This window comes from Aquarana catesbeiana, linkage group LG01, assembly GCF_042186555.1.
Source record: "Aquarana catesbeiana isolate 2022-GZ linkage group LG01, ASM4218655v1, whole genome shotgun sequence".
Classification (NCBI taxonomy): Eukaryota; Metazoa; Chordata; class Amphibia; order Anura; family Ranidae; genus Aquarana; species Aquarana catesbeiana.
Window position 1 is genome coordinate 94,216,027 of NC_133324.1, and position 13,676 is coordinate 94,229,702.

At 43.9% G+C, this 13,676-nt stretch overlaps 1 protein-coding gene across 1 annotated transcript in view; it reads left to right on the forward strand.

Moving 5' to 3' along the window:
• Positions 1 to 13,676, forward strand: part of CCDC152 (coiled-coil domain containing 152) — an 83,723-nt gene that overhangs the window by 1,331 nt on the left and 68,716 nt on the right. Inside the window, exons 2-5 of the mRNA XM_073631325.1 lie at positions 577 to 777; positions 1,408 to 1,517; positions 4,203 to 4,308; positions 11,284 to 11,352. Of these exons, the coding sequence (XP_073487426.1) occupies positions 577 to 777; positions 1,408 to 1,517; positions 4,203 to 4,308; positions 11,284 to 11,352 (486 nt within the window). The remainder of the gene's footprint in view (positions 1 to 576; positions 778 to 1,407; positions 1,518 to 4,202; positions 4,309 to 11,283; positions 11,353 to 13,676) is intronic.

Consider the following 13,676-nt stretch of genomic DNA (forward strand, 5'->3'; position numbering starts at 1 on the left):
TTTTAGGATTCTGTGTACTTTGGGGATCATTCCCCCTGTTCCCCCCCAATTTGAGATCAGCCATGCAACATCCGGAGGTGGTTTCTGAGAAACTACAGAAGGAGGTTGCTTTGGAGAGACTGGGGGGCCCATTTACATCACCGCCTTTTGCGGATTTGGTCGTATCCCCGTTGGGGGTGGTGCCGAAGAAGGAGCATAACAAGTTCAGGCTCATTCATCACCTGTCTTTTCCGAAAGGAGGATCGGTGAATGACGCAATTGATCCAGCAGCTTGCTCGGTGTCTTACGCATCGTTTGATGCTGCGGTGGGGTGGGTGCTGCGTTACGGCAAGGGAGCATTGATGGCTAAAGCGGACGTGGAGTCAGCTTTCCGGCTATTGCCGGTTCACCCGGATAGTTTCCGGTTGCTGGGATGTCATTGGAATGACCAATTTTACGTTGACCAATGCTTGCCGATGGGCTGCTCCATATCTTGCGCGTTATTTGAGCAATTCAGCTCTTTCGTTGAATGGGTGGTGCGTGATGTGTCAGGCATGAATTCGGTCATTCATTATTTGGATGATTTTCTTTGCATAGGACCAGCCTCTTCCAGAATCTGCGCGGTGCTCCTGGCAACGTTGGAACACATCGCAGATAGGTTCGGCATTCCATTGGCACTCGAGAAGACTGAGAGACCTAGTACGGTCATTGTCTTCCTGGGCATTGTCCTGGACTCGGTGGCTATGGAATGCAGGTTACCAGAGGATAAGTTGGCGGATCTCAAAAAGGAAATTGCAGGTATGATTGGACTGCGCAAAGTTCAGCTTCGGGGGCTGCAATCGCTATTGGGTAAGCTGAATTTTGCGTGCCGAATTTTGCCAATGGGGAGGGTATTCTGCCACAGGCTAGCGGCAGGTACAGCTGGTGTTAAGTCCCCCAGACACTACGTCCGCTTGGGACAGGAGCATAGGGCAGACTTGAGGGTATGGCATACCTTCTTGGAGTCCTTTAACGGATGGGCGCTATGGATGTCAGGACCGGTTAGTAATTTTGACATCGAACTGTTTACGGATGCGGCCGGCTCCACGGGTTATAGGGGGATTCTTTCAGGGTCAGTGGAGCGCAGGTCCATGGCCACAGGCATGGATTGAAGCGGGTTTTACAACTAACTTAGTGCTGCTGGAACTGTTTCCGGTGGTGCTGGCGGTGGAATTGTGGGGTGCGGCGTTTAAGGACCGGAAGGTGCGCTTTCATGGGGACAATTTGGGGGTGGTGCAGGTGATCAATAGGATTACTGCGTCTTCTCCGCCAGTTATTAGGTTACTGCAACACTTGGTTTTGCGTTGTTTGCAACTGAATGCCTTCATTCATGCAGTACACCTCCTGGGTGTCGAGAATGTTATCGCTGATGCGTTGTCTCGCTTCCAGTGGGACAGGTTCAGAGAGTTGGCATCGGATGCGGAGCAGCAGGGGGTGCCTTGTCCCGATTGGTTGTGGGGGATAGCGTTGGCCTCGTCGCTGGATGGATCAGAAAATCGGTAAGTGAGGCGACGTGGGCAGCATACTCTAGAGTATGGCGGGAGTGGCTGGAATTTGTACAAGAGGTAGGGGAAGAGTCGGTTGGTGGTACAGTGGGTCTACTGGTTTTGTATTATATTGCTAGGTTAATGGAGCAGGGAGTGTCTGCATCGGCAGGATGCTTTACCGTCGGTATTTGGCCGCTAGCGGGGCGGTTTTACCCCCCGCTAGCGGCCGAGAAAGGGTTAAATACCACTACAAAGTGCCTCTGCAGAGGCGCTTTGCCGGCAGTACAGCCGCGTTGTCCCAATGATTTCAATGGGCAGGAGCGGTGAAGGAGCGGTATACACTCCACTCCTTCACCGCTCCGAAAATGCTGCTAGCAGGACTTTTTTTCCCGTCCTGCTAGAGCACCGCTCCAGTGTGAAAGCCCTCGGGGCTTTCACACTGGAGGAAAAGCAGCGGCACTTTCGGGTCGGTTTGCAGGAGCTATTATTAGCGTAATAGCGCCTGCAAACCGCCTCAGTGTGAAAGGGCCCTTAAAGCGGTAGTATACTCAGCCATACAAATTTTTAAAATCCATGTAGCAAGTATACAAAAGCATTTTACATCTTTCCAGATCATTAATAATCCCCCTCGGTTTGCCTTACATTTTAGCTGCATCATTTCTGTTTCATGCTTCCCATCTAAAGCCGGCTCCATATTAGTTTATGTCCACCCTTCCTGTCAGAAATATACGAACTCTTGAGCATGAATATTGAGTATTGGCCAAGCCTCTTTTTTAAACATTCCATCCAACTTCTGAATGTGGATGTACTCTCATGGTATTGCAATGCTGGAGACTGGATGACGCAGGCATCAGAGGTACAGTCCGGAAAGGACTGATGACACACAAATTATGCCATAAATAGCCGCTAGTATGTGCATGCGCAGGTGACATCTTTAACCACTTAAAGTGTAAGTTCATGTTTACAGAAAACTCTATAGGGTGAAGTCAGGTATCATCAGGTATATGTACGTGGGGCAGTCCTTAAAGTGTAAGTCCTTAAAGTGTCAGATTTGTCTGATGAAATGTCGCAGTCCTGCTAAAAATTGCTCATCACCGCCATTACTAGTAAAAAAAAAATTTTAAAAATAAAAAGTCCATAGTTTGTAGACGCTATAACTTTTGTGCAAACCAATCAATGTACGCTTATTGGGATTTTTTTTTTACCAAAAATATGTAGCAAAATACATATTGGCCTAAATAGATGAAGAAATTAGATTTTTTAAATTTGTTTTACTGGATGTGTTTTACAGCAGAAAGTAAAAAATATTGTTTTTTTTGTCGATCTTTTTTTGTTTATCGCGCAAAAAATAAAAACCTCAGAGGTGATCAAATACCACAAAAGAAAGCTCTATTTGTGGGAAAAAAGTATGTACATTTAACAACGTCCCACCACTGCGCAATTGTCAGTTAAAGCGACGCAGTGCAGTATTGCAAAAAAAAAATGGCCTGGTCATGAAGGGGGTAAAACCTTCCAGAGCTGAAGTGGTTAAAGAGAACATCGCTCGATATCTGATGAACAGCAAAGGTTAGGCAGAACATAAAAACAGTACCATGCACATTTTGTTTCAGGATGATTTAAATGGAGGAAAGTCACAATGGAGAGTTTACCACCACTTTACCTCTCCTCAGGGGTGGCCCGGCCCTGCTGGCAGCAAACAAAAACATAATCTGAGCTGCCCCTAACAGTTCTGCCACCCTAGGAGACAGCTTATTTCTTATTCTTACATCCAAGGGCACAGAGCAGGTTTTAAATCATGACTACCTGGGTTATGAGCCACCTATAGGTGAATGGACACTGTCAGAAACAGAAAGGACGTCCTCTCCTATACAACCTCTCCCCCATAGGAAGTACCTCAGCTTTTTCGCCAATGTCTGAAGGTGATGGTAACTTATGTGTAACTCTCTGCATAATGCTACCAGATTCTCAATGGTTCCAGGAGGGATCAGGAGATTGGTGTTGTCCGGATCCAATCCTACAGCTGTGATGCTAAGATGGATGGTCCTCGGTCCTCATTATGATGAGATTCAAACAAACATGCAGGGATTGCCTGTAATGCGTTCATTCAGCACTGTAACCTGTGTATATGGAACCCCGTGCCAAGGTGTTTCCAGTAGGATGCTCTATAGGTCCAGGGCAGGGGACCTCAAGAAAAGGGGATTAAGTCCCTGAGGATCTACTTAGACTTTGCCCGCCATGATGGGTGAAGGTTGGTGTTGGTCTTGGTCCTTCCAGACAGATCCTACAGTTTGGTGTTGAGGTGCCTGGGGCCGGCAAACCCAAAAATCTGGTTCTGGACGACCAAGAAATACAATTTGGGGAAAAGAAGGGCAGATATGGGGCATATGAGGAAGAATGTATGAGAAATAGCGAGAAAATGTGAAAAGGGAGTGTGGGCTTCAAACACATTTTTGTGGCCCTTTAATTCAGCCGAGGGAAATAACAGAAACAAGTTCAAAGTGAGAACCTTCTGCAGCTGTTAAATGGAAACAGATGCAGCTGTGTTTTGTAATACACATATTGATGTCCTGCGAGCACTATGGGGCATTATCTATCAGAACGTACAAATGATTATATAAAACAAGCTGTTATTTTGTAAAATAATTACCCAACATGTTCAGTGTGTTTTGTACAATTGAATTGTTTGTATTCATACAGAAATTTGCAGAGGTTAATGGAAAAAATAACCTGCTTGAGATTCAGCTGGAGCGATTAAATAGATTGTGGAAAATAAGCCAGGCAAAAGAACAGAGCTCAGCAGAAGGTATGAAAAAGATGCCATTTGGTTGTTTTTTTATTGCACAGTGTTGTCATAAAGGGCTCTGCCAAACTCAAAGAGGAAGACCACCGATGAAGATATGAAGGTTAGACCTTCGTCTCTGAATGTACAGGGCCCAAAATGCCAGTACAACTCCATAGCGCATTTAGCCTTGTCCTGCCACAGTCTGCCATAACCTTTGACAAGCTGCCTTCAGTACGGACTTCCTCTGTCTCTCATGGATGCACTAAAACGCCAGGAGGGACACACTGCTTCTAGACCAGTGGTCGCCAACCTTTTGGACCTCACGGACCACTAAACTCACAATTTTGAATCCCGTGGACCACTAACATGCATTTTACATGCCTTATGCACACAATGACAGATAAATAAATAAATCATGTGCTGCACTATCCCCTTATTGATCTGCTGAACCTGCAGCAAAAAACCTAAAAAACGGTTAACTAAAGTGATGTGCCTATATATATGACTGTTGTCGTCATACAGCTTACAACGTCATATAGCGTGAATATACACACATTTCATAAAATATAAATATTGATACAAAAGTGATCCATAAAGTGCTCAGGTGCATATAGGTCTGTAATACTCTGACCATCCAGGGTCAGTTTTCAGCGTCCTTAAAGAAAGAAAAAGGGGGACAAGTTGGACTTTAAATGAAGCATGTCAATTGAGAGTAAAAATGATGAATACATGTGAGTAGGTAAAATGATTTGGATTGAATTTAAAGTCAATAACCCCTAGGGGTAGTCCATGATTTTGATGCATACAGTAACAATGAAGTAGTATAAATTCAAATATAATCAAAAAGATTGACATATTAATAGTAACAATTATCAAGGAATCTGGAATGCAAACAAATCAATGGACATACATGAATGCAGTTCATAACAGAAATACATGAATTAAAATTGCCAATCAAAATCACAAAATCACATGAAATGAGTACAAACTCAATAGAAGAAAATTGATAATATCAGGATTTAAAATTAAGCTTGATAGGGCATCCTTAGTTTGAGAACCCATATTTTTACTAAGAAAAGCAAAAGAATATGATGAATATTGATACATGTAGAACCTCAGTTTAATAGAGAAAAGATATCAATATTGTCCGCTTAATTGGAGAGGCTACTTACAAAATAGCCCAAAAATCAAGGAGAACTTCCAGCAATGGGATCTGTTAAGGTCTAAGATATAACTGTCTCAACCGGGGTTGAGGCAGGGTTCCGACCATCCTCCCAACACATTGGAGGGCGGGCCAGGGGATACACAAGCCAACTGATTCCTACGCCCTCAAATACTGGTCAATGGGTTATGAATGTGCAAATCCATGTGTTGAATTGTGGCTGCTAACAGAGTGGTCCCTTCCTAGCAAGGCACAGTGGAGGAGTGCCTCACTAAGGCAAACAGGCAGTGGAGCCTTGCGGCTTCACTGCGCGCTTCCTACTGCACATGCCCGAGTCCCCCGGCGATTTCTGAATGGGCGGCTGTCTTCTGTGACACACACAAGTCCCAGAAGACACCGCGCCCAAATTTCCCAGAGGAGGAGAAGACTGAAGATCACCACGAAATAGTAAGTGGCAGATTAGGACGATCTGCCTAGCAACAGGCATTTCTGGTAAGTACATTTTTTTTTTTTTTTCAAATGTTTTTTAATGTATTTAAAGGAGCGTTTTTATGTTTTTGTTTTTGTTTTTTTTGTTTTTTAGGGTGGACCTCCACTTTAATACAAAGATAATAAACGTAACTTGATAGATGACTGTGAATATAGCGATCTTCAGCAGTGATTATACTCAGGTGCTCCCCACCCCAAGGTAATGGTCGCTCACCACAGAGCGTGTGACAGCGCAATTAAGTTTGGTCAGTACACGCTTTTGAATCGTCAAAACGGATTCCAGGTCAGGTTGCAAGGTGCAAATACTGCTCAAAGATGTGGCATCCTCATATATAAATATCAAAAAGAGACTTCCATAGTGTAAAAACGTTTTTAAAAGATTTTATTTAATGAAAACAAAGCCCTATTATAGGGTACTCACATGGGTCTAGTGCGGTAGTGCACCGCTCTATAGCATGCCTTAATAGCGCCAAGCCGTGGATGAGATTGTGTGCTTCTACTGCATATGACAGACCAGCTGCCTCCTGCGCCGTCCAGTCCCCTCCCCTACTCGTGTCGATACAAGAGAAATATTGTATCTTCATCAGGGGGATCAGGGCTTTGCATTAAATAAAATCTTTTCAAAATGTTATTACACTATGGAAGTCTCTTTTTGATATTTATATATGAGGATGCCACATCTTTGAGCAGTATTTGGACCTTGCAACCTGACCTGGAATCCGTTTTGACGATTCAAAAACGTGTACTGACCAAACTTAATTGCGAGGTCACATGCTCTGAGGTGAGCGGCCATTACCTTGGGGTGGGGAGCACCTAAGTGTAATCACTGCTGAAGATCGCTATATTCACAGTCACCTATCAAGTCACTTTTATTACCTTTGTATTAAGGATGCTAAAAACTGACCCTGGATGGTCAGAGTATCAGGACCTATATGCACCTGAGCACTTTATGGATCACATTTGTATCAATACTTATATTTTATGAAATGTGTGTATATTCACGCTATATGAAGTTGTAAGCTGTATGATGACAACAGTCGCACATATATATATATATATATATATATATATATATAATTTTTTTTTTATTCTTGGGATTAAATTTATAGGCACATCACTTTAGTTAACAATTTTGTTTTTTAGGTTTTTTGCTGCAGGTTCAGCAGATCATTAAGGGGATAGCGCAGCACATGATTTACTTGTTTATCTGTGATTCTCACGCGTTAGTATGGGACGTGATTAGTGTTAGCAGCTGTCATCACACTATTATAAGAGATAGGGGATCTTTGATTTGGTAGCTCGCAAGACCTTTACTACTATTTTGACTTATACGCACAATGCTCTGGCTCTCTGCCCCCCTCCCCCAGGATCACACTGCTGCCTTTTACACACAATTCTCCAGCTCTCTGCCCTCTCCCCCAGGATCACACTGCTGCCTTTTACACACAATGCTCCAGCTCTCTGCCCCCTCCCCCTGGATCACACTGCTGCCTTATACACACTATGCTTCAGCTCTCTGCCCTCCCCCCTCCCACCGACACTCTGCATCACATTGCGATCTTACACAGACTCCTCATTGGATCTTACCTCCTTATCCTGCCATAATGTGAAGCACAGATTAGTATCCCTCCAGGGGCAACAGCACACAAGGTTACAAACAGTTTACAGCAGAGTACATTTAGTTTGCAAACTATATCCTGAGTCCTGAGTCCTGTCCAACACAGACAATTGCTAGCTTCCTAACAAGCTATATGTATCAATCACCTACTTTCCATGGTACCCTTTCACCAGGGCAGGGCAGCCGTTTATTCTCATGACTCCTAAAGTCACAGCTAACACTGTGGGGACATATAGTAGACAGGTCTACCCAACAGATTGTCCTACCGTACAGCCCCAACTGTGGTAAGTGAAAGACAGAAAATCTGAATCCTGGAAGAACTCAAACTTTTCTTGTACAATATATTTTATTTAAAGCAAACAATGACTCAATAATCAACAACGAAAGTCTTGAAGTAAGACACTTGAACAGAGTAAAGAATATATCAGGAAAGTATGAACAGCAAATCAGATATAAAATAACATTTGTCCGACAGCCTGATCAGATGGTAGAGCAAGTGGGTATATCCCTCATATACCCATAAGAGGGTAACCATTGTTTAAACTCGTCAGGCTATTGAGATGAATAAAAAGAATATGTAAAGGAGAAATTGGAAAAGGAAATGGCAGGGGTTCTCAGGGACCGCTGGAAGCAACTAAGAGAACAGACCATATCTTAATTGGATTTGACCAACCTTCGATCAAGGTTCAAGTAAAGAGTCCTCAAAATTGGGAGGTGAAAGTGAGAGACCCATGGATGCCACACTTTCAGATATTTCAAAACGTTGTCCTGCAAATAGAGGGTTTTTTCAAGCTTGAACAATTGTCTGCTTAGAGCCTGTAGTTATCTGTAGCGATAATTTAAAGTGAGACAGATTAAACACCTGGATGTTTATCAGCTCAGCAGTAAGGGGATCATGAACTCAAACTCTGATCTTTTTCTTGTTTATAAATGCAAGAGGGCAATAGATAAATGTTAAGGCCCATGCGTAAATGATTCTTTTTGGAAATGTGAAGTAAAAAGCGCATTTTACCACACATTGTGGTAATAAGGCACTGCAATGTCATTCCCTTTGAATGGCACCCTAACGTATTGTTTCAGTAGGGGGCAAAGCAGCCATCCAGCATTATACAAAAAATAAAGGTGTCAGAAACCATGAATCAGACTGAAACAGAAGTACAGTTAAATCTCACTTGTTTAATAATAATTTAAAAAAGGTAAACAGAGTAAACTTAGTCAAACCAGAGCCAGAGTTCAGAAACCGGAACGGATAGTCAAACAAGCCAAAATGTCAGGGAGCCAGAGATGAGCATAGTAGAACAGCAAGCAGGATCTGGAGCCAGAAGGAATGTCAGCCAAGCAAGTCTTTAACAGGAACACAGGAGAGCATCTCTAGAGATGTGACCAAGGCGAAGGCAGAGATCATCTGGGCTGAATAACTTAAGTAGGCAGAACTGACGAGCAGGACATCATCAACAGGTGAGTCACTGTGGAGAGATAGGAGCTGGCAATTAGCCGACAGCTGAGTGGCCAGCTCAGAGAAGGAAGGGCTGAGCCCAGCCCTGACAGTACCCCCTCCTCAATGACCCCTCCCCCTCACAGGACCACCAGGCTTGAGGGGAAAACGTCTATAGAAATCATGGAGGAGGACATGGGCGTGTACATCCGAGGATGAGACCCAAGAGCATTCCTCCGACCCGTACCCTTTCCAATGCACCAGGTACTGTATGTGCCCACAGAACCTACTTTGTTTCTGTCCGTGGGAAACTCCTGGGGCAGCATCTCAAAGTATATCTCAACCTGGTTGAGAAACCCTCTGCATTGGACTGGATCACCCCCAAATCGCTGGAGAAGCGGAGCGGAACCAGACATATATCTTATAGAGGTAATACTCGAGGTGGGTGCCTGCACAGAGACTGGAGCAGCCACAGTGGGAGATTACAGGTGAGCCGTGCGACTCAGGAGTGCTAGTAACACCATGGCAAACTGATCCACGTGGTGATCCTGCTCATCCAATCTGAAAAAAATATTACCAACAAGTGGATTGACTGCATCTTCTGAATTCGTGTCCTTCGTCTACTGTCAGAAACCATGAATCAGACTGAGACAGATGTACAGTTAAATCTCACTTGTTTAATAATAATAATAAAAAAAGGTAAACAGAGTAAACTTAGTCAAAACACAGCCAGAGTTCAGAAACCGGAACGGATAGTCAGACAAGCCAAAATGTCAGAAAGCCAGAGATGAGCGTAGTAGAACAACAAGCAGGATCTGGAGCCAGAAGGAATGTCAGCCAAGCAAGTCTTTAACAGGAACACAGGAGAGCATCTCTAGAGATGTGACCAAGGCGAAGGCAGAGATCATCTGGGCTGAACAACTTAAGTAGGCAAAACTGACGAGCAGGATATCATCAACAGGTGAGTCACTGTGGAGAGATAGGAGCTGGCAATTAGCTGACAGCTGAGCGGCCAGCTCAGAGAAGGAAGGGCTGAGCCCAGCCCTGACAGTACCCCCTCCTCAATGACTCCTCCCCCTCGAAGGACCACCAGGCTAGAGGGGAAAACATCTATAGAAATCATGGAGGAGGACATGGGCATGTACGTCTGAGGATGAGACTCAAGAGCATTCCTCCGGACCGTACCCTTTCCAATGCACCAGGTACTGTATGCGCCCACAGAACCTACTTTGTTTCTGTCCGTGGAAACTCCTAGGGCAGCATCTCAAAGTATATCTCAACCTGGTTGAGAAACCCTCTACATTGGACTGGATCACCCCCAAATCGCTGGAGAAGCGGAGCGGAACCAGACATATATCTTATAGAGGTAATACTCGAGGTGGGTGCCTGCACAGAGACTGGAGCAGCCACATTGGGTGATTCCAGGTGAGCCGTGCGACTCAGGAGCGCTTGTAACACCATGGCAAACTGATCTATGTGGTGATCCTGCTCATCCAATCTGGAAAAAATATTACCAACAAGTGGATTGACTGCATCTTCTAAATTAGTGGCCTTCGTCTACTGTCAGAAACCATGAATCAGACTGAGACAGAAGTACAGTTAAATCTCCCTTGTTTAATAATAATAATAAAAAAGATAAACACAGTAAACTTAGTCAAAACATAGCCAGAGTTCAGGAACCGGAATGGATAGTCAGACAAGCCAAAATGTCAGGGAGCCAGAGATGAGCGTAGTAGAACAGCAAGCAGGATCTGGAGCCAGAAGGAATGTCAGCCCAGCAAGTCTTTAACAGGAACACAGGAGAGCATATCTAGAGATGTGACCAAGACGAAGGCAGAGATCATCTGGGCTAAACAACTTAAGTAGGCAGAACTGATGAGCAGGATAACATCAACAGGTGAGTCACTGTGGAGAGATAGGAGCTGGCAATTAGCCGACAGCTGAGTGGCCAGCTCAGAGAAGGAAGGGCTGAGCCCAGCCCTGACACAGGTACAATTTTTGTGCTAAGTTACATTCAAAGTGAGTTAATGCAGCACACCTTAACACACGGTACCACAATGCATTGTGTTCAACGGCCCTAAACCAAAAGTAGAGAATCACTTTAATACAGCAATACAGTATTTTTCTATGTTTAGGTATGTGAGATGTGTCTGAAGCTGAATAAATTTTACATTAATTTACATTAAAAAAAAAATATTATGCTTTTGTGATACATCATAAAAGCTAATTTGTTCATTGTGTTTATGTGAAAGGCGCACATTCATCTCTGTGTTTCTGCTTATTAATGTGCAGAGTGTGCCGTATTACGGAACATGATAAAAGGGCTGCAGGAGACAATGGAAGCACAATGTAACATGAAAGGTAAGCATGTATCAATCTTTATTAAACTGTTAAGAAACCTTCGGTAAGAAAATGACAGAGTAGCCTAGGTCTGTACTTACTTGGTTTGGTGTTTGTTTTGTTTTCTGCCTGCCATTTCTCTTAAATCCCAATTAAAAATATCTATATCGTCTCTTTCTGTTAGGGTGGCCCCATTCTCTTTTCAGGGTCCCCTGGAGCCACCCTTATAAACCCGCTCCCACAGCTCAACATGCTGATGGCTTACTCCCCAGCTTAGTGATTGGCAACTGTGAGCACACATGCTTTTTGCATCAATGGCTCTAAGAATGATTGCACATGTAGTAAAAGTCATGTGTCTTTATTACATTTGCAATGCACCTTCCTCTTAACCAGAAGCTCAGGGAAGCAATTCTGGGAAAAAGGAGCCAGGTGTATGAAAAAAAAACTAGTAATTGATTAGAGACATCATTTATAAACATTCATTGTGTTATAAGCTTCTTATTGTTGTGCACCCCCTAAAAAGCCATGGGTGAATTTGGTCCTATTTACCCCTTTATAGCACACAAAGCCAGGCACACAATATTTTCTTCCTTCTTCACTGGCTCAGAAAACAGTGTAGGGGTTCTTTTTAGTTTTTTTTTTATTGGAATAGGGACTTTTACGGGGAATAGGGAGCGTGGGATACCCTGGTGAACTGTAATTGGAACAAAGTGAAGACTCCTTAACTTCTGGCAGTGTGCCCAGCTGTTGGCCACACTGTGTACACTTCTGAATCTATAGGCTGACTGTGACCTGTACTCCTTCCAGAGTTCAAAGCTACACACTTTCACACTTTGCAGCACTGGGGTCTTGTACTCAGCCACAGGAACATCATTTGCCTCCTGCCCATATCCACCAGGCTCTTCCCAGAGAGGGAGATGTATACTCACACAGCCTCTAGACAGCTTGGGCTTTGTCCCACAACTTCCTCCCAACTTCCTCCCAGCTTTATCCCATGAGCTTCTTCCTGACCCAACTGTATCCTTGGACCAGGACTTGTGAATAAGCCCCCAGCTAAGCCTAGCTGAGACCTCAGTGTCTTCTGACTGGCTTCCTCCCAGACTTCTACCCCAGGGGGCAGGGGTCTCCTCCTGCAAAACTGGATCCAGGAACACTGCCCCTGTGGCACAGGCCTCAGACTATTTATGGGCTCTCCCCCCGCTTACCTACCCTGATTTTGGATGGAGTTCTATTAATTTATCAGGCTGCCTGTCCTGCTCTCCCTCCCACTATGCTTAGAGAAAGACACGGGGAGTAGCAGAACAGCAGCCTGTGAAACAAAGAGCAGCCCTGAGCAATTAATTCCTGTTTCCACTGTTTACAGGGGGGTAATAATAATAATTTAATTTTCAAGTGAGCTTAAAGTGAACTTGTCAAGTAATCAAACCATCAATAGCATCAAAAGACCATGGGGACCTTGCCTGTAAGCATGCTTATTACTTCTCCACTATATAGAGAGAGAGAGAGAGAGAGAGAGAGAGAGAGAGAGAGAGAGATCGAGATCGAGAGAGAGAGAGAGATCGAGAGAGATCTGACTTACTGGGCAGCCTAGCACCCACTTCAGATCTAAACCAGACCCCTTAGCAACAGACTAGCAAAGAACCTCTACTAGCCACTGGAAGCAGGGTCCAGGTGCATTCTGTACACAGACAAGGGGGTCTCTGGAGGAAACAATAATGGCAGTAGACAATTAAACTTTTTTTGGGGGGGAGGTGGTAATTTGCATCTCAGTCATAGCAGAATATAGAATCCAAAATGTGTTCAGTACCCACAGAAGTGTCAGCCAGTAGTGGCACAGCTGTTTCTGCAACCCGAAAAATGCAATCAGATCTTGTTTCTGCTCACATTTGAAGTGGAACTAAACTCTCCTATCCTTTACAGCCAAGGAAGCCTCTGTTTGATCTGCAGTTGCATGATGCTGCACATGTGATCAGTTATGACACCAGCCATTGTGGCTTGACAGTCCTGTTGAGAGCACAAGCAACTGTTATAGTTATCATTAACGGCATGCCTTGTATGCAACTGTTTTGAGAAACCGTTAAAACCGTTAAACCCTTGGGTATAGTTCTGCTTAAATTGGACCTAGCATTAGATTTCTTTTTTTTTTTTTTTTGTTCCAACAATATTTTATTAAGGATAAAGAAATGGTTTACAACAGCATCATGTAAACAATAATACAGTAGTTGAAATAGAAACACCAGAATGTACAGAGTTTGGCACAATATCAGTGATAGGCCATACTGTTTAGAGGGAATCAGTAGCAATATTATATAGAAACCAAACCCAGTGATAACTCAATCAAAAGA